Source organism: Schistocerca piceifrons, chromosome 1 (assembly GCF_021461385.2).
Source record: "Schistocerca piceifrons isolate TAMUIC-IGC-003096 chromosome 1, iqSchPice1.1, whole genome shotgun sequence".
NCBI lineage: Eukaryota > Metazoa > Arthropoda > Insecta > Orthoptera > Acrididae > Schistocerca > Schistocerca piceifrons.
Genome location: NC_060138.1, coordinates 665,703,735 through 665,725,259, shown reverse-complemented (window position 1 = coordinate 665,725,259; position 21,525 = coordinate 665,703,735). Strand labels below are relative to the sequence as shown.

At 40.3% G+C, this 21,525-nt stretch overlaps 1 protein-coding gene across 8 annotated transcripts in view; it reads left to right on the top strand.

The window, feature by feature from the left end:
• Nucleotides 1–21,525, top strand: part of LOC124805641 (serrate RNA effector molecule homolog) — a 207,106-nt gene that overhangs the window by 59,461 nt on the left and 126,120 nt on the right. For 7 of the 8 annotated variants that reach the window (XM_047266240.1, XM_047266225.1, XM_047266253.1 and 4 more), the window contains exons 4-5: nucleotides 2,938–3,072; nucleotides 11,832–12,008. In XM_047266240.1, coding sequence (XP_047122196.1) covers nucleotides 2,938–3,072; nucleotides 11,832–12,008 — 312 coding nt within the window. The remainder of the gene's footprint in view (nucleotides 1–2,937; nucleotides 3,073–11,831; nucleotides 12,009–21,525) is intronic. The other variant, XM_047266260.1, reaches the window with a different exon arrangement.

Here is a 21,525-nt window from a genome sequence, read left to right as displayed (position 1 = left end):
AAAGTGAACATTAATTATTTCACTTCGTTTCTTCCAAGGAGAAATTTGAAATAGAAAGTTCTGAAAATTTGTTCTTTCTTGGTAGTGACTCTGTATATTCCTTGTTTTTGAGCAGTGGAATAATCTTATCTAAGCACCAGAAGTTGTAATGTTCCAGCGTATTATATTGTTCTAATTGAACTATTCATGTTAAGAGATATTTTATAAATAACAAAGTCAATATACAATGATCTTTGTCTTTTTACTGGCAGTTCTTCATGATGATAATCACATCTGTGGTTGATCACCTAAAAATTTTACACACTTAATAACTTGTAGTCAATAAAAAATTATTTCCTTGCTGCAGTGTCATTATTATGTAGATTTCTGATCAAGAACTTCACATGTGCCTTTATTAAACTTGACAAAAATTCATTCACAGAGTGGCACGTGCTAGTCAGTCCAAGTGCCATGCATCAGTTATGTACCAATCACCTATTATCAACTAACTTCTGTGACTTATCTCACAATGAATCAACAGTTGCCTCCAATTATCTTTCAACTACCTCTCTGAATCTTACCCCTCAACAACTATCGCTCTAAAACTTATCCGGTTATAACTACCACTCCTTAACTACCTTCAACTGAGAATGCCCTCATGTCTTCTTTCATCATTCTACATCTAGTATATGTTGAAGTGTATACTAATACTTCCTAAATTATTTAAAAATTCTTGTTTAATAATGATGTTTTAGTAAGCAACATTATATTAATTAACAAATGTCCTTATACCTGTCACAAATTCAAATATAAATTAATCTGGTTCTACTTTCTTAACAGATTTAAACAGTACTCATTATTACATTTTTATACAAATGCTGAAATCTTTAAATTAAAATAACATAATAATTATTGAATATTAGGTCAAAATCTCTCACATTTCTATAATAAGGAGTCTTAGTGCTTGAGATAAGTATTGATGAAATAAAAGTTCCTCAGTGAAACTAGCTACAATGGAGCAATCAGTGAAACACAAATTACTCTCTGAATGATGAGAAATTGGCAAACATGGCTTTTGGGGTAGTTTTGATATTTACTATGTAATTATTGTTCTAAATTGAATTGCTAAAAGGAAAGAAAAATTATCATTCGTTTACTCAAGTGGCAAGTGGAAATGATCCACTTTGCTACATTCCAAATTGAAAAACAGAAATTCTTAGAGCTCCTTCTGTTCAGGAGTTTGTTGTATTTTTTAAATAAATAAAGTTATTTTAGTCACTGTTTTTTTTAAGTCGTATGTCACTACCTACATCAAGTACATAATTCAATTGCTTCAGAAAACTATTACTTATATTTCAGTTTGATTGCTATTTTTGGATTTTATCTCTTCATGTTTTTATCACTTTTTAAGCACACTCTAAAAGGTAGCTTTTAGATTTTTGTTGGATTTTCATAATAATGTATGCACTAATCTGAAGTATAGGTTTAAATAATATGTTTAGGAATTTTGCTACATTGTTTCACTATTTAAACTTATCACAGTTGAAATTGCAAAATGTTCTACAGATCATGTGAACGTTGTGTGTGTGTTTTTAATTGGATAGTAGCCTTACAAAAGTGCTTGCTCCCACTTCTAGCATTGAGTAAAAATTTTGTGTGTGTCACAGCTTATGCTTTATTATGAGTAAACTGACACGTAACACAGCAAGTTAATGGAAAGAAAATAGAAATGTCTGATATGCTTTGGAATCATGCTGATGCTTGGGTATTATGCGATATTTTGTAACATAATTTAAAATTGGATTGTAATGTGGTTAGAATTGAAAGAGTCTTATGAATGCTGGTACCCGAGCTCACATGTGAGGCATATCTCACTTGACTTGAACATAGCTTGTAACCTCCCCACAAAAATTTTAAAAGAAAAAGACGATACTAATTAGAAATGCTAATGGACACTGCTCTAAGCGTAACCTCGCCCACAATGAGAGGTATTGAAAATGGCAACAAAAATGTGAAATACGCAATCTGACTCAAATATAAATCCTTCAAAAAATTAAAGTCCATTCAGTGACAAGAAAATTCCATTAAACCGAAATATCGGTCTTTGGCCCTGTGTAAAACAATCAGAATTAAAGTCTTACCTCAGAATAAATGGATGTCACATATCTGCTCTTGTTGTTGCGCACCGCTTGGAGGAACTGCATTGCAAATAATAATATTCTCTTTTTTTTTTGATTCTAGTGAAATTTTTCTTCAAAAGAAGTGGAATGAAATGGGAAGTGCAACGAGATCTTTAGTTCAATAAAAAATTAAATTTTGAAAAAAATGCTTTTGAAATAAAAATTATTATTGGGGAACTTGTTGGAGAATAATTACAATAAATAAAATTTTTCGTTATCTAATGATTATATTAATTAACAATATACCTTATTCGTCATCTTGACCAGTGTTGCCGACCGCCTACATCACACAACCGCACTGGGCTGCTACTACTGACCGACCGCTCTGCATGACGACTACAGACTGAGTACTGCTCTCAACTAGACAGAGCTACAGACTCGCAACGACTACTGTACTGCACTGGCCTACAGCTACTAACAGACTGAGCAACGACTACTGACTGACTGAGAACCGCTCGCAACACTCGCGCGGTTAAGCGCATACTCTCTGGTCACAGATGCTACAATGCCTCGCCATCGCTGCTGCGTTACATACGTGTTTCAAGCTTCATCTTTGAGTTGTACACTTGTTGTCTTGGTCCCTTCTTGTTGTGCTGTGCTACCTCATCCTTTCTTTTTATTCTCATAGAATTCTTTTCGGACTGACCTTGCTTGCACTCTTTTTGTTCTATACATCATGGTGCACTCTGACAATATTTCACCAAATATATGTGTTTTCTTGTGTGTTCATTCTTGGCTTATATCACATGCTGTGTTAGTGTTGTTATTTGGGTGGCAGGGATGACAGGAGAGGAGCCGGGGGATACGGCCATGAGGGTGCTGGTGGTGGGTATGGTGGAAACTATGGTGGCTCTTGGGCACATGAAAGCTATAATTCACAACATTCTTATGGAAATCACTCCAGTAGTCAAAGGTAATAATTGGCATTGTTTCTTAAGATATTTTGTATTATTTAAGATCTGCTTCTGTTGGTTTATTGCTTAAGATTAAATTTAGCATGCAGTTTTCATTTTGTATTGTCATAACATACTTCTGGTGCTAATCATTTGAACTATTGCTCAAAGTTTTAACTCATGCACTGCTTATAGGTTTATGATAAATGTATTTCCAAAAGTTGGGCTATAGACATTGTTGTGTGTCATGTGTCTTAAGGTTACGTGCTTGTTGTTATAATGCATTTTAATTGAATATCCCATACATTACATTCAGTGACAATGAATTTCATGTGCGACATCTGTGCAGTCGCGACGACAGTGGGTGTGCGGGCATAATGTGGACCTACATTTCATTTACCAGTACAATTTCCTATCCACCACCAACTACTGCAGTCATTCTGTTTAGTTTTAAATTTTTTGTATTGGTACTTGTGGGATGAGTCATGCAGTTAGCATCTTTATTACATAGATGGCACATCTGATCATTAAAGAACGTGTGCAAGAGCATGTAGTTCACAAAATAACTGATAACAGACCATAACAAAGTATCATGGTAACTAGCCCCAAAAACAATTTTTTTAAATTATTGAGGGGGGGAAGGCAAATACATTAACTTGTTTCAAAGTAAAATTGCTAGGTAAACTTCTGATTATACGGTAGATTCATTAAGGTATTGTCGGATATGTAAATATGGTATTATCACCATAAAAACAAGTCCGTAGGATGACACAGGAGCCCTCCAGGAAATACAGACTTTATTATACATGCAGGTTACACTCGGCACAGTAGTTCAATCTGCGAGTTTTAGCATTTTTTAAGGTGAATGGGCCTGTAGGGAATCAGGAAATGGCGTTTTCAAGTTGCTTAGTCCCTTTCACAAACTGACTTGCTTGTCTCAATGATGTTCACATGAAAAGAGTAGGCTATATAGTCAACTTCAGGTATTAGGCCGCATGTACAAGTAGGGGAGTCACTGATGCCTATCCTGTGGAGATAGTTGGCGTAATTCCATTTATTGAAGCACATGCTCGTAATTAGAGATAGACAAAACTATTCTTTTCAGAGATTGGATCAGAACTGGTCACTCACTGGAATAAACTAGTTCTTGTTCACGACTCACTGCTCACCATTCGCTCACAAAAATAAGAAAAGGAATGTACACTATCTTTTTAATTCACGTCACTAAATCTATATTTTTATCTGATTTGGCCCTATTTTGAAAGAACATATATATAGATGAGTAATAATTTTGTGCTATGTCCCCAGTAATTTTCAGATAAAAAAAGCTTTAAATTTTGTCTGCTGTAAAAAAAAAAATTATAACTATTACAACAAAACCCTAAATATTTTTTATCAAGTGGAAGAATTTTAAGAATGAAACCTGATTTGTGTTATATTTTGATACTTTTCCTGGAAAAAATGCAATATAGGTGTTATAACAACAGTAATTCAAGTGTATCTGCAGTCATTATTTACAGTTAGTATTACTATATATGTTCCTGTAAAGGAAAAATTAATCAATATTGTCATTTATAAATAATAATTGACACATTTCAGGAGATGTGAGTCTCTCTCACTTCTCAGGGCATATTTGTCCTGCTTTTGAAAATATTTGTTCACGGGCCACTGATGTTGCTGTGATACATAACACTTGTAGAACCAATTGATATAGTGCTGAAGGAAAATATCCCTCCACTAAATATTTGTCCAGTTTGACAATTGGAGCACTTTCTGGGTTGTGACTTGCCAGAAGCTGACCAATAGTTTCATTGAACTTGTCCCAGATTGAAGAAGTCTCATGTGCCATGGTTGTAATTGGTTTAGAAATGAGCTCTGTCTTTTCTTCTTGAATAACAAATGCTTTCATTTCTGCAGTAGCCTTCATGCAATAGTCCTGAAATGTTTTTTTGTCATTTGAAAATCCTTGCCTTTGGATCGGGGTCCAATAACATTGCCTGACTAATCAATTCGTTTAATTTTTGGCGAGATCTCCATTTTTGAAAGCGAGACACTCATCTCTGAGGACATCTCTTTGGTTACCTCATCAAAAACTTTAAAAATATGTAAAGCATGTCGCATTATCTCCCAGTCTGTACCTTTTAAGTTTAAGGTGATCGATTTTACACTTCAAATAGTGAGAAAAGAAATTATGGGATCTTTATTTAAAGTAAGTGTTTGCAATATTTCATAAGTAGAGTTCCGTGTGGTTTGGACATCTTGTTTCACTTTCAGTCGGTCGGGATATGTGGAAGTTTCAGAAGCATGACAGTTAATTTCATATTTGATGCATTTTCTGTTATTATGGAAGTAATTTTAAAATTGATATTGTATTTGGGATAAAAGACTTTACCCAGTTTGAGATGTTTTCTGCTGTACGTCTGTTTTTGAATAGTATTATCTGAAAATCATTTTTAAAAGCTATATGTCTAATGTCCTACTTTTATTTAATGTGAGCGTCTTTTTAATGTTGAAAAATTTACTTACTGGGTGTTGTAAATGAAAAGCACTTGAGGGTGAGGACACTACAAAAGGAAATAAATCAGGACTTGATCCAGAACCTGATGACACTGATGGGCTGCATACTGCTTAAGACTCGTGTGCCTTTCTCAGAGGATATCTTCTCCCGAGATGGAAGCAGATGTCAGTGAGGACAGTTCAGAAGAAATGATTTTTTGAATTTCTGCACAGACTGTTGGCTTCCTTACCAACACTGTTCCAGAGGTACTGTAGGATCTTCGATTTTAGATATGTCATCAGGATTGATGATGAGCCAGAAGCCTTGACAATTATCTGCTGTTAATAGCAGTATTTTCCTTCTCCATCCATTTTGGTAAAATGGTACTGAACATTGCTCGTAATTCTTCTAGGCGAAGCAATGTGGATGACATATTGTGCAGCACTGAAAAGTACACTGGTAAAATTAAAATATTTGCTATTAACGTAGCCATTTTAAATTGTAAAAGCTTAAAGTGAGAGCAAACACCCATGCAGCGTGTTCTATAATCAGAAGTTACAGAGTAAGATGAAGGAAGTCGTGATCTGCGAAACCTAGAGCCACAATTGTGAAATTTGTATGGTATATGAAAAGGTCTGAAATAGTCAGAGCTATTAAGAAACTCGTAAAGACAAGCCTGACAATATGCGACGATTTCACCGCTGAAAGATGAAAATGTTCAATAATGTGATACCCGAATTTGGGCTACATCGTATGTGAACGAGAGATGGCAGGATAACTGTGCAGATAAAGGCTGGAAAAAAAGCAGTGCAAATGAATTCTAAAGTCTGTGGTTTAGGAGCTACAAACTGTTACTGTAGAACATAGTTGGCCATCACTTTCAACTCATTTTGACAAACTCCTCCATATATTTCAGAATATCGACATTCATGTCTTTCCTCTAACGAATGTGGACAGCTGGCTCAAGCCAAGCATGGCCTCCAGTTCCTTAAATGTAGACTCCATTGTCCCAAGACACCACAGAAAGAACAGATAAGGTGGTGCAGTAGTGGCAAACAAAAGTTTTGACTTAGTACTGACAGTGCTACATACGTACAATAGTAATGAAGACGAACAAGTCAAATACATCTTCATAAATATCAAATCCCTTAAGAAAATTTGTCTAATCTGCATCTTCTACAGACCTCCAAAAGCAGGCAGGATAGCCTGTTTTAAAATTGACCTTCCAAAATTTGATTCAACTTAGGAGCATACATATAATGCTAGGACCACTAACATAAGTATTCTGACTCTTCACTGTGAAATTCAAGGGTGCAGTTTCTTCATCAAATGTAACAGTATGTCAGCTTGTACCTACCCATAATGCAGCTTATAGTCAGGCCCCCATACATATATTTTACACAAAATTCACATGCAGTAAAATTTGTACCTGGAATATCACATCATCATTTGATGACTGACTCCCTCTAAAATATGAAAGGAAGAAACTGTGACAACATACAGAGACTTTTAAGTGTGTCAGTGTACCTGAACTTGTAGCAGAGCCACAAGAGATAATTTGGGAGATGATTTCCATACCATTCCTGGACATGAAAGACCAACTCCATGGATTTACTACCAAACTAACTATATTACACATTAAATATGCTCCCCCAAAGACTGGAAACATGAAGGGAAAACCTGCACCTTGGCTAATGCAAGAGATAAAATAGTTCATGAATCTCGGAGACACTGCACGTCAGACTTACAAATGGCCTGGTACCCTTGAAAATAGAATTGATTATAAGCATAAAGCAAACAGAGTTAGTCAGTCTGAGAGAAATGATAACTAAGACATGCCAATACATCAATCTAAAACATAAAGACCAGATGGTCTATGGAAAATCTTGTGTGATCTAGGGAGCAGCACGCAAAGTAGAAGCTGCAGCTGATCCCATTTTCCCAACCAAGGAACTAAACGAGAACTTGGCTTTAGTGATAACCTTCATTGAAATGTAAACAAAACATAGACTTACTATTTATTTCATGGAGGTAAATGGCAGTAGCCGCAAAAAATTCTTTCCTGAGCTGACAATGCTGTTGAAAAATCCTTCAGCTCAGCTTTTACCGAACAGAACAACATCGCGTCCAAATGGTCAAGCTTATTATTGATCCACTATTGCTCCTAACAACTACTGTCCCCTAGACAAATGTTGAAGCTTATTATTGATCCACTATTGCTCATAATAACTACTGTTCCCTAGAATTTGAAGCTTTTGCTTGGAGGATGCACCAGAAACATCATACCCGTCAGAATATAAGCACTAGAGATCCGATTGCCAAGAAGAGTAGCTGGGTCATTCTGTCTGACAGGAGAGTGAATGTAGACATCAGAAAAAAACTAAAAGTAAAAAACCTAAATGGGCAGATTAAAGAATACAGAAACAACTGGAAGGACTACGTCATGAGAGTGGAAGACAACGGATTACCAAAATTGATGATAATTATTATTCAGCTGGCAGAAGATATTTAGGAAGACTGAGGGAAATCAACAATTTCAGCTAAGAAAGCGTAACAGGCAAACGCCTAATACATGCAGAGAGAAGACTAAGAGATATCATATTAAAAATGTTATGATTTTTTAAGTAACTGTAATTACATATAAAACTCTGGTCCAGTGTAAGAGAGCTCATAAAAGCATTATCTATTCAGTTTAAATGAATGAATATACAGCTTGTCACTGGATGAAAGGTAATTATTCAGAGATATGACAGGAAAGACTGTTTAAAGCAAGAAAACTTCATATGGTCAGATGCACTAATGTGAATGGTTTCCAAGATAGAAAATTATTAGTGTACATTGTTACTTATTTTCTTTATTTTTCAGTACACTATCATTGTTTACAATGGATCATAGTAGTGTAGTCGAAGTTGAGACAAATAATTTGGTATAGGACACGTGGTCTATCAAGTCGGGAAAACTACCTCAAACTGTCTTATCTGCACCTCAGCGCACGTACATAGTGCAAGATTTTCAGTATTTTCTTGCTCTCTTCACGCGACCTATAAGTCCTTGAGTAAAAATGAATAGGACCTTTGTAAAGGAAATTTAATGTAATTTAATTTTGTACTGCACCAAGTTTTTGCTAGAGGCTACGGATTTCGTGTTATTCGAGAAAAATGTACAAAAGTAACTTTAAATATGGTCCATCTTAGAAACCATTTGGAATAGTGCATATGTCCAGATTTAGTTTTTTACTTCGAATGATCATTCCTGTTGTGTCTCTGGATATTGACCATTCCTCCTGAGACAACATTATGCATGGATATCTTGTATGTTAAAATAATTATCTGTTATACATACTGTTATATTTAGTATCCTATTCATCCAAAGTAATTAAAGCCCTCATAAAGGCTACTGACACACCAACAGCAACAACTATAAATGTAGCAGTCATAGAGGAAGACATAATAGTACACCTAAAAAGACCAGCCACACAACAAGAAAACAGAACACCAACAAGAGAAGACAAGACAATGATAACTAAACAAATCAAATAAGGATACAAAGAATAAAGAGCTGAACTCAGATGGAGAAGTACTCAATCAGAAAAATGAGTTGCCAAGCTGTATCACTGTGCCAAGAGTACAAACAAGATTGACACCTCAAGTCGCTGTGTGGTCTGCTACATGCTATCTTGTCTAAGAGAGTGGTGGGGAGCAGTAAGCTAGTTTGCATTCTGATCTGTAAGAGTGATGGGAAGCAGTGATCTTGTGAGCTACCTTGCAATCTGATCCCTGAGAGTGGTGGAGAGCAATGAGCTGGTGAGACGGCCTGCAGTCCAATCGGTGAGAGTGGTGGGGAGTGCTGAGCTGTTGGAGGGTGGGGGGGAGTGATGCTTGTATCACTTTGTCATACACTCCAACCATGCATTGGCTGAAGACTGCAGCTTTTATGGTTTTTGGCAGCATATTCCGTGTGCAGTGCTAAGTCAAAAGATAAGAAGTAGCAACACACTAAGTATGTAAACATTTGTTGAACTTCTGAAATTAGAGAGATTCTTTTGAAATCAAGAGTGGAAACATGATGCTGGAAGTGTTTTCTGCCTTAATGTATCATTCTGAAGAACTTCAGTATCATTTGCATCAGCAGCTGCATGGTCGACGCAGTGCATTGTGAAGTGTTGGGACCCAGGTTCGACTCCCACCTGGGTAGAAGATTTTTTTGCATTCACGGACTGGCTGTTATCTTGTACTTACTTTCATATCATCCTAATTAGCATTACTATTGAAATGGCTGAATAGGTACTACCTGATAGCCAATAAATTGGGGGGGGGGGAATGGAGCTTTTGTTATTTATCTCCATGGATGGGGAAAGCTACTAATAAGGTACGCTGATCCACACATATACAGGTCTATAACAGATTTTTTTGTAGCTTTTGTAACATTTTTGTAAGGATGTGGCGTGGTGTGCCTTTGTAGCAGCCTAGCACAGAATTTCCATCCCATTCATTATGAAGCCACCAGAGACGCATTTTGAAATCACTGAGCTACCACTCATTTTTTCCTAATAATACATCATCCACTCTTTAGAAAGATCTAGTTCTTTGAATTTGTTCAGGAGCGGACTGCCCATCTCTACTCATAATAGACATTAGCTGCTGTCTGCTGCATATCCAGTTTGTAAAACACTGGTTTCTGGATGGGGAACTGTCCCATATACTTATGTTTAATGTTGATTTTACAAAAAGAATGCTATTGCTTTGGAATATAGTTTCACAGAAAGTATCCTTTTTAAAAATTAGAATGGGCCATCATGAAGCAAAGGATTTACAACTTTTTGCGTCAATGTAGCTTGTGATAAATGGTTTAGACAACTGATAATTTGTTAATTGAAGTAAAAATTGCATTTTCCATACCAATTTCAGAAAGTTTAAATTCATTAATGGTTGTGTTACAAAGTACATAGTATCAGCTCTGAACACAAACCTGATCAGTGGAGAAGGAGGAAAGGTAGTGAAAATGTTTATTTTTGGAGGGGTTCATAATTTATTTTTGTGCTGACAGTAAAAATTCAAACCACTATAGGATCGTTGCAAAACATTTTTGGCTTTGCAGTTCATCTCTTCAGCAGGCAGCACATAAATATATCCTGTTTCTTATGATGTTCTGTTCATAAACTTGGTTTACTGACAGCACTTGGTGTTGTATCAAGGGGCGTTACACTTATTTTGAAGCCCAGGAGTGCACTCTAGGGATGAATGCTCATTCATTGCCCACCCACGGTAATCATTTCTCAAGCAGCCCCACTCAGCTTACTTGTACTACTTATGTTCTAGCTTTGCCCTTGTTGCAATTGTAGGTAATGCATTTGAAATGATAGCAACAGGGGTGATAAAACAAAATAAAAGCCAGAATGTGTTTTGAAATCACTGTTTAGTCATTGTATCAAAAACAGTAAAATTGAGATAATCATCTGGAACAGGTAAATGGCCACAGGAAATGCTGAAGCATGAGATTCCAGTGTGTGCATTGATTTTTGGAGGCAGTTTCATGTGGAAAATTTGTGCATTGTAGCACACTGAAGTTAACATGGCCTTATTTCCATTCTGTGTGTTTCAGTGGCGAATACATTTCATAGAGATAGCTCACTTTTAACATAATTAAGCCTGAAATGAAATTTATTGAGCTGAATGTGGTGGAGTAATCATTCTGTTATGAAAATTAACTCGCTTCCATTGTACAATGCTTCATGATCTGATATAGGCAAAGAAACATGTTGAGGTGGATAGTAGTGCCTTTTCCAACTTCTTGAATTTTATTTAACTTTTTTGCCCCTTCATTTGTGTAGTAAGTGTGTGTGTGTGTGTGTGTGTGTGTGTGTGTGTGTGTGTGTGTGTGTGTGTGTGTGTGGTGGTGGTGGTGGTTTTTAAAAGAATAGGTTTGAAAGAATGACAGTCTTCTTGTTCTGGTTCATATTCAGTACAGATTATAAAAGTTCCAAAAGCAAAATTTTATATTCAAAACATATATTTTAATGTTACTGCAGTGTATGACAACAGTGATAGTCTATCATTAACGACAAGTAGCTAATTTTGTGTAGTGCATGTTGGAGATGATAATGAAGTGTTCATCATAACTAAAGATTTTTTGTTTATATTTAACTGGTACTGATCAGAAGTATAATTAGTAACAAATACATTCCTTAATGGATTTTGAAAATCTGTTATTTAGTCATTTTTAAGAAAATTAATTTATCTATATGGCAAAAAATACAAACCTAGCATTTTTTAAAATTTGCAGCCGTGATATGCAGTCCATTGAGACACAGCCTCCAATGATGTCATTCAAAGCATACCTGCAAACCCAGGATGACAATATAACAGATGAAGAAGCTATCAGGAAGTACAATGAATACAAGTTAGAATTCAAGAGACAGCAACTAAATGAATTCTTTGTGGCACATAAAGAAGAAGAATGGTAATTTTACTTTTACGACAGTCATTCATGAATTTGAATATCTTGATCTGATGCAGATATCACTGCACAGTAGAAATGAGAAAGTTCTTGTTTAACCTTGTGATCTTTATTTCAGGGGTATTAACTTGGGAAAGAAAAGTGTCTCCCCCTTTTTATATATAAATATGTGTATAACACAAAGTTTTCTGAGATGGAAATATCTAGTCATTAATTCATTTAATTTTGTCTTTTTGTGTTTTCTCTTAATTAGTGTAACTGCACTGCAGATTGTGCATATAAGTATTTTGTTACGATGCTGTTTGATCTCATTAATTTGTTGCAGCCTATGTTACAAATTAGCAGATAATAGATATAGTATGTATGCTGTCCAGGACAAAACACGTTAAAAAGAAAGTATGTTGTTCATATTTACTTTGTATGCAGTTAAATTTATTCTAAAGTGACAGTCTGTGTTTTCATACCTTTTTTAATTATATTAGACATTTTGCTATGGTACACATTTACACTGTGCTTTGAAGAATTCAGCTGTTTTATGGGCAGTCCAATAGTTAGCGAATAGTTTAGAATATGGATGGAAGCAATCTTGCGATATTTGTCGTGTTCCAGTTTACTGTTCGGGAAAATAACTATTACCAGACACTTGTAACTTACTGTGAGACATTATCCTTCTGAACGGCAATTTTGGGAGAGGGGTTTTGCTATGCTTACTGAAAAGCATAACTTTTTAGGCAGATTTCTTCTATTAATTTTCATATTGTATTTTGTACCAATGAATCCCATCTGGTAGATGTAGAGGCATCAGAATCAATATTTTGAAGATTACACATTAAATTCACGTTTCAGTTATTCTTTTGTGGTGAAGGGTGTGAAAGGTGTGAATGAAGAAAGAAAGTAAGTTTTTCTTGTGGTTTGTGACCACTGTCTCACTTGTTGATGCCAAGTTACTTACTTGCGAATTTTCATTTCATTGCTCAAAACAGTGTTACATTCATTTCAGACAGTTTACATTTGCTACCTATTTCAAGAGAGAGCTGATCATTATTTGTCATTTTCAGAGAAAGAATTAAGATTTGAATATTTTGGCAAACAATCTTTTGTACGAGTTAGGATGGTTCAATTTATCTTTAGAAAGCACTCTTACACTCTCAACAGCTTTTGTGTTTAATGTTCTACCTCTATAGGAGAACCTACAGTTTATCATGCACTCATCATGTTTTGCATGCATCAGTAGTTACTAGTTGTGATGGAAGTTACATATGGTAGGAAAAAATCTGCAGCCAAACACTGGGTCAATCCTTCTACCTTTATATTTGATGTGAGGTCAACATAGCCAACATGTCACACCTCTGTGCATAAAAAAATTAAAGAAAATGACACAGAGTGCACTTTCATTTATACACACATTTATCTTTATAATTTGAAACTGTGGAAGGATGCAGTCACACGATATTCTTCAATTTTGTGTCAGAAAGTCTTGCCACTCATTGCTAAGGCTGCAAAATAGAAGACATATAAAATTAGTTTGACCATTGTTGAATGGTTTGTTGAAATTAGTCAGTACACATTGTGTATGGATTGCTATTGCAGTGGAACAATGTCAACAGAAGTAGATTCATTTGAGGGAAATTTGTTTCGAAAATTAATGTTGGACTGAAGAAACAGTAGACTTTTAGAAATAAGGTCTCTAAAAAATTGCATTACCTAACAAAACATAACTTTGCATTTAACTGTAATGGAAATTCGTGGATGGGGCAGTATGTAAAATAAGGGAAAGGCAGTCACTCACCTACAATGGATTGATGCATGGGGTACAATAACAGAAATCAGGGTTCACACTGACTTTTGAGAACTAACTCTTTTTTTGTGACAGATGTACACACATTAACACACACAACCATACAGACACCCAAATGCATGCTCCCATGGCCCCGGGAATAATGTGGCCACAGGAATGTGCATTTTGGTGTCTGTGTGGTTTTGTGTGTGTGAATGAGTGTACTCTTAGAAAAAGAGCTAGTGCAAATGCTGTTTTCTATTGTGTGCTACTGCGCTCCACGCATCGACCTGGTGTAGATGCGTGGTTGTATTCCCTTATTTTATATTTATCTTATGTATCTTTGCTGCAAATATAATCTCTATTTTTGACGACACTAAATATTATAATAGTTAAAATGCAAATTTAATGATGGTTTTTAACTATTTCAGCTTTGGAGGATTTCTCTTTAAAAGTACGTGCTCATATTTACCTCACTGTTCTCTCACTGGGGGAGTCATTGAAAACGTAATTACTTTGCCTGCTAAATGTATCATGTTACTGGTGACACTGATACCGCATTTACTCGACTGTAAGAAGGGATTTTTTCCCAAATTTGTCATTCGAAAAATATTGGCCCTTCTTACATTCACAAATCAAGGTTTGGTTATGAACTCAGTGTTTTGACGTTATGTAATAGCTTAATGTAAGGGTTCTCTTACATTAGCAGAGGAGGCTTTGGTATTTCAGGTTACACACAGACTTAATTTGATGATTTCATAATGGTGGGTGATGGGATGCTGTGGCACCAGAGTGCCTGAATGTGAGAAGGATAGTGGTGAGGAGGCAGCGAATCTCATCGTGCTGCCAGCTGTGGGAATACATCTCTTGTACCTGGACTTTGATGAACATTTACCACATTTAAACTGTACTTTGCTCAAATGTAAATGTAGTCAAAACTGAATGGACGTTACAAATGGAAAATAGTCAGCAACAGCATACATTTCTGCAGAACATCCAAAATGAAGGATAATGAACGAAAACAAGATTCAATACGCATTAAAGCAGCTACTGTGTAACAACACTGTTGATTTTCAAGACTTAAAAAGAAGGATGAAGCACAGTGTTCTGTTAGTCTGAAGTGGACACATTTCTGTTGATTCCGCACTAAGAAGCCAAGCGCGTAACATCTTTCTGTTATTCAGTTTGCTGTAAGAACAGTAAATTCTAGCAATTTATCATCGATGTAAATAACAGCCGTGATTCGGTTGAGAAATGTAGATGTGTGAGTGTACAGTTCACAATTGATTCTCATTGACAGTGTTGTTTCTTGTGTTCTTCAGTCTGAAGCTAGGTTTAATGCAGCTTTCTTCATGCTGCTCTGTCCTGTGCATACCTCTGTATCTCCTGATAATAGCCCACCCTCCATCCCCCTGACACGCGCACGCGCGCGCGCGCCCACACACACACACACACACACACACACACACACACACAGTGGCTCACAGTTTCTTCACGAGTTTGTGCATGGCGCCCACAGGGCCCTGAGCTGTTGCAGTCCATTCTTCCTTTCCAGGCTGCATTTTCTTCCCAGCGCCCTTTCATCCTGTCCTCACTTCTTCCCCACCCTCTCCTACACCTCTTTGTGTTCTTACTTCTGTTAACTTGGCTATCCACAAGGTTTCCTGTATTCCTTGTGGTTTTGTTTCTCTTGCCTTTTCTCCTTCATCCTTTTTTGGGTTGTTTTGTCCCTTTTTGGGCTTTGACCTCCACTGCTAAATGTATGTTCTGTCTGTAGTGTGAGCCATTTGGGGAAAAACACCCTTCCTAGCATCTACAGTGTGGATTCTTCCCTCTCCCCCCTCTCCCTCTTTACCCCCTCCCCCTCTGCCGTAAACCCCCCCCCCCCCCTCGCTACGCTAGGTCACCAGCATGTATATCCAGTCCATATGGCAGGGCTGTCATGTACTCATCGGGCTGAGCCCTTTGTCAACACAGGGATCACACTTCTTGAGCTGTTTTCTTCCCATGTGTGCCTAGAAGTGGTTGCTTGTCATTTTGGAGCACTGTAAAACTCCCGGAAATGACTTCCGTGCCAGACGGTCCTTGCTGTGGCTGGGTGGCACCCATAGGGACAGCCCTTGATTGGAGTGGGTGGTATCAGAGTGGGTGCTTTGCTCATGAAGCATATCAAACTCAGGAAATGTGGCCATTCTCCTACGGCCATCGCCTAGAGTGGTAACTGATCACTGAATGATGCTTTGTATGACCCTGCAGCCTTTCCTTCCCTGGCAACATCCTGAGAGGAGGCCAGGCTCGCTGGCTTGGGGCGAAACACTTTCCCTGCTAAGTGGTCTATACTAGGACGGACGGAGACACATTCACCATCACAGATCCACTATTTTTTGTGGAAAATATGGAAGCCAAGTTTACCAAAGCTTCTTCTGCCACCCAGTCTGCAGCTCTTTGTACTTGTGATCATCTTTGCAACAGGCTCTCCTGTCTCTGAAATGGTCCTGGGAGGCATTTTTCATAGGGACCTCATCTTTCAAACTGATGAACTCCGTGCTAATCTGGAATGACGGGGTGTTTGATGTGTGCAGAAAAGTCGCAAGGACAACCACACCAATACCAGCATCTTTATTCTGGCTTTGGAGGGAGATATCTTCTCAGGGAAGGCCAAGGTTATGTGTTATCGGTTTGATGTGAATCTGTACATGCCGCCAACCGTGAGCCCTCTGTGGGTCCAGGGGTTCAAATAGGACCACGCTATTCCTGCCTGTCGTAAGAGGCGACTAAAAGGAGTTCCAACATTTCGGCGTTTTTGTGATGGTCCCCTCTCAGATTTGACCTCCACCTTCTCCAAATTTCTGTTGCTAGTGCATGCCAATTGGGGAAGGATGCCTTATGTTGTGTTTTTTGTTTGTCCATTGTGCACCAAGCTCTTGAATGCTACTTATTGAGTAGTGGGCTTTGCACCCAACGTCTTATGGGTTGCCTACTTCTCGCCTCCTGTGCCGTCCCATCCTTCGTGCTCACAACAAGTCTGGACCATTTTGGCACCCAAAATCCAGCGCGGTAGCCAGTCCGTCATGGTGCGGTTGTCATGTACCCTCTTGGTGGTAGCCCCCTGACAACACAGGGATCGCACTGCTGATGCCTGAGCTGAGACTTCCCCGCATATGCCAAGGAGTATGTGCCCATCCTTCCTGGGGCACCAGAACTCCCGGCTATGGCTATCCTGCTAGGTGGCCCTTGCTGAGGCTGGGTGGTGCCCGTGGGGGAGCCCCTGGTCAGAGTGGGTGGCATCAGGGTGGATGACCCACAATGAAACTGGTTAAATTGAATCAAGCTGGTGATCGCTCGGTCCCAGCAGTCTCAAAGCGAGTAAGGAATGATTTTGATGCTGTGAGTAGCTGGACTGATGAAGCGACCTTTCAGGCAATGAAGCCCCAGTTTTTTGTCGATAGGTTTGGGAAAGTGGAGGCATTGTCCAAAATGCGTAGTGGGTCGATTTTGATCCAAACAGCTGCCCCTGCCCAGTTGCGGGCGTTGCTCGCCTGTGATAAGCCTTAACATGGGCCAGGGTGTTATTTTCCATTGAGACCCTTTGCAGTCGGATGAGGAGCTACGTGCCAACTTAGAGCGATGGGGTGTCCTCTTTGTCCGGCGCATACATAGGGGACCCAAAGATAACAGGGAAGCTACCGGTGCCTTCATGTTGGTTTTGAGGGTGACTTGTTATCTGAAATGGTCAGAGTGATGGTTTACCATTGTGACGTGAAACCATGCGTCCCCCCTCTTATGCAGTGCTTCAAGTGCTGGAAGTTTGGACACATGTCATCTTGCTGTACCTCCAGTACCACCTGCAGGGATTGCAGTCGTCCTCTGCACCCAGGCGCTCCGTATGTGCTTCCTCCCACATGTGTCAGCTGTGGGAAGCACCACTACCCCTGCTCATCTGACTGCCTTGTTCTCCATAAGGAGTGGCAAATAATTGAGATAAAAACCCTGAACAAGCTCACCTATCAAAATGCAAAGAGGAAATACGAAAGACTTCATCCTGTTCAAATGACTACATCATATGCTGCGACTGTGACTTTGTTGCCCTATTGGCAACAGTTGTCCCTGCATTTGTTAAACCTCCAGTGGGCCCTCAGAGCTGCACAGACTCTTCCCCCATGTCCATGATGGGGAACACTGCTTCTTCTGGTGCTCTCGAGGTACCTCCTTTGGGAGACCAACCCCCCAAATTGACGGGGATATCGGACCCTGTCCCCGAGCCAGAGGCACGCCTGCCGCCTCCGGCTTCTCTCATGCGGAAAGGGTCCCTTGGAAATCTGCCTTCTAAGGCATCCTCCAGCACGACAGCTGCCACCAGTCAGTGGCTCAAGGAGCCACGAGTGGCAGATCGAAGAACTTCCTGCTCTTCGTCTGTCTGTGGCCCTCCTCCTGAGACTCCCTCCCAGGTTGCTCTTAAGGAGCAGCGGGCGGGAGGAGGAGGAGGAGAAGCTGGGTTAGAAGGAAGAGGTTCAAGCTGCCTCTGTGCTACCTGTTACTAACAGCTCTGCGTCTGAGGACGATTTCCAGATTTTGGCATCCCCGACGACCTCGATCTCGCCTCTATCTCAGACGCAATGGTTCTCGATTCAGACTCACCTTCGGTGGTGGTAGATGACTCAATGGCGTAATCTGCCTCCTCGGTCCCTTCATGCTTTTTTCGGCCGCAGACAGTGTCATTCTCCAGTGGAATTGCAGCAGTTTTTCCACCACTTTGCTGAGCTCCGACAACTTCTCAGCCCTGACCCTTTCTTCCACATTGATCTCCAGTAAACCCCCATCCTCCATGGCTATCGGGGTTATTATAAGAATTGGGTAGCTTATACGAGGATATCTGGTGGAATCTGCATCTGCGTCCTTAACTCTCTTTACAGCGAGTGTGTACCTCTTCGAACATCTTTAGAGGCTGTCACTGTTAGGGTGGGAACGCCACAGGCTGTTACTATCTGCAGTATGTATGTTCCACTGGATGGTGATGTCTCACAGCGTGTATCGGCTGCACTGATAGCCCAACTGCCGCCACCTTTTCTGTTACTGGGCGACTTTAACGCCCGTAATCCTTTGTGGGGTGGATTCGTGGCAACAGGCTGAGACAGTGTCATTGAGCAAGTGTTGGCACAGCTCGACCTTTCTCTCTTAAATAATGATGCCGCCACACATTACAGTGTGGCGCATGGCACATACTCAGCTATCAACCTTTCGGTCTGCAGCCCTGGCCTTCTAACGTCTGTCCAGTGGAGTGTGCATGGTGACTTATGCGGTAGTGACCACTTTCTGATCTTTCTGTCACTGCCACAGCATCATTCTTTTGGGCGTCTTCCCAGTGGGCCTTGAATATGACTGACTGGGACTCGTTCACCTCCATTGCCACTATTGAGCCTCTTTCTCATGACGCCATTGATGTGGTGGTTCACACGATAACCACTGGGATCGTTTCTGCAGCGGAATCTGCAATTCCCTGTTCTTCTGGGTCCCTTCGGCAGAGGACTGTGCTCTTGGCGGTCGCCAGAGATCGCTGTAGCGATTAGAGATTGCAGATGGGCTTTCCAAAGTCATAAGTGGCACCCACCACTGGAACACCTCATTGCCTTTAAACAGCTCCGTGTCCGAGCCCGACGCCTTATTCACTGACGGTAGCTGGAATGCTGGGAAAGGTAGTCTCCACCATTGGCATCTGTACCTCTCCATCATCACAGGTTTGGACCAAGATTAGGCGACTGTGGATATCAGACCCCCATCAGCATACATGGTTTTCCCTGAATGGAGCAGTCTGTACTGAATCAGACACGATTGCAGAACTCTTAGCAGAGTATTATGCTCAGCGTTCCACTTCTACGAATTACCCGCTGGCCTACCACTCCCTGAAAGAGTGGTTGGAACATCGGAGCCTTTCATTCCATACGCACCACCCCGAATCGTACAATGTTCCATTCAGTGAGTGGGAATTCCAAAGTGCTGTAGCCCCTTGCCCTGATATGGCTCCCGCGCCGGATTGCATCCACTATCAGATGCTCAAACACTTCTCGGTGAACTGCCAGCAACACCTCCTAGACCTTTTCAACCATATCTGGGTTGAGGATGAGTTCCCATCACAATTCTGGAAAAGCATCATCATACTGGTGTTGAAACCTGGCAAGAACTCCCTGTAGGTGGGCGGCTACTGCCCCATTAGCCTCACCAATGTTCTGTGCAAGTTGCTTGAACGCATGGTGAGCCAGAGGTTGAGTTGGCTACTTGAGTCTTGGGGCCTTCTGGCTCCGTCTCAGGGTGGGTTCCGTAAGGGCCACTCTGCCACCGATAATCTGGTCTGCCAGGAGTCCGACGTCCGTACGGCATTTGCCCGCCATCAGCATCTGGTTGCTGTCTCTTTTGACATGCGGAAGGCGTACGATACAACATGACGACATCACATCCTCACTACGCTTCATGGGTGGGGTCTTACGGGCCCGCTCCCAATTTTTATTCAAAATTTTCTGTCGCTTCATTCCTTCTGCGTGCAAGTTGGTCCCTCCCATAGTTCCCCCTGAGTCCATGAGAATGGGATCCCGCAAGGCTCTGTCTTGAGTGTCTGCCACTTTTTAATTGCTATCAATGGGCTAGCTGCAGCTGTGGGAACATCCTTATCAGCTTCTTTGTATACTGATAACTTTTGCCTGTACTACAGCTCTACTGGAATTGTAGTTGCTGAATGGCAGCTGCAGGGCACTATCTGCAAGGTGCAGTCTTGGGCTGTAACATACAGCTTCCAGTTTTTGGCCGCCAAGACTTGGGTCATGCATTTCTGCCGGTGTCGCACTATTCATCCTGAGCCACGGCTTTATCATGCCGGCGAACCTCTTTCTGTGGTGGAGACACATCGGTTTTTGGGATTGCTTTTTGATACTCAGTTGACTTGGCTCCCTCATATTCGGCAGCTTAAACAAATGTGCTGATGGCATCTTAACGCTCTTGATTGCTTGGGTCACACCAGCTGGGATGTCGATCAGTCTACCCTTCTATGACATATGTTCTCTGCCAGCTATGCATTGGCCACACCTGGCTGACGCACGCTCATTTATTGCGCTGCGAGAACCCACCTCTATGTCGCTGATTTCACTAAAGTCAGGTGTCGCAGGATATGGGTACTGCGATGTTTGCATACTTCTGGTTAAGGTTATACATTAACACATGCTCATCTGGAGATAAATTGGGTCGAAGTTGAATGAAGGGTAGCGGTTTGAATGGCAGAGGGAAAAAAAAGTGCCAAGGTAAGAACCAAGGGAAAAAAACCTCTGCGATAGTTAGGTCAGGTGGTAAGAGCAGTAGCGGATGTCTTGCTGCCTGCGATAGGTCATGCAAGGGTAGGCTTTGTAAGTAGTGGGTATCATTCATGTCGATACCTTGACATTGTGCAGTGCTGTTGCTAGGCAGTTGCCACTGGGTGCCAGTGTTGAACTCTCGATCAGCGTCGGCAACCTGCAACAATTAGGTTTATCATCGTTTTTGTGTCTGATAGGTCATATATATCGGATGCACAGTGTAGGGTGATGTTGGCGAATTGTTTGTGTGTCAGTGGGCAGGGCTCGTCTGTTTCCCTGCTGTCGCCTGTTGGTTGGCTCTAATAGCAGCTGGTAATTTCCAGTCAGCATTGCTGAAATGCAGGGGCTTGCCGATGTTTGTCGCTTTTTGGTGTATGTTAGTGTGCCGTAGGTGGTTATGCCCTAG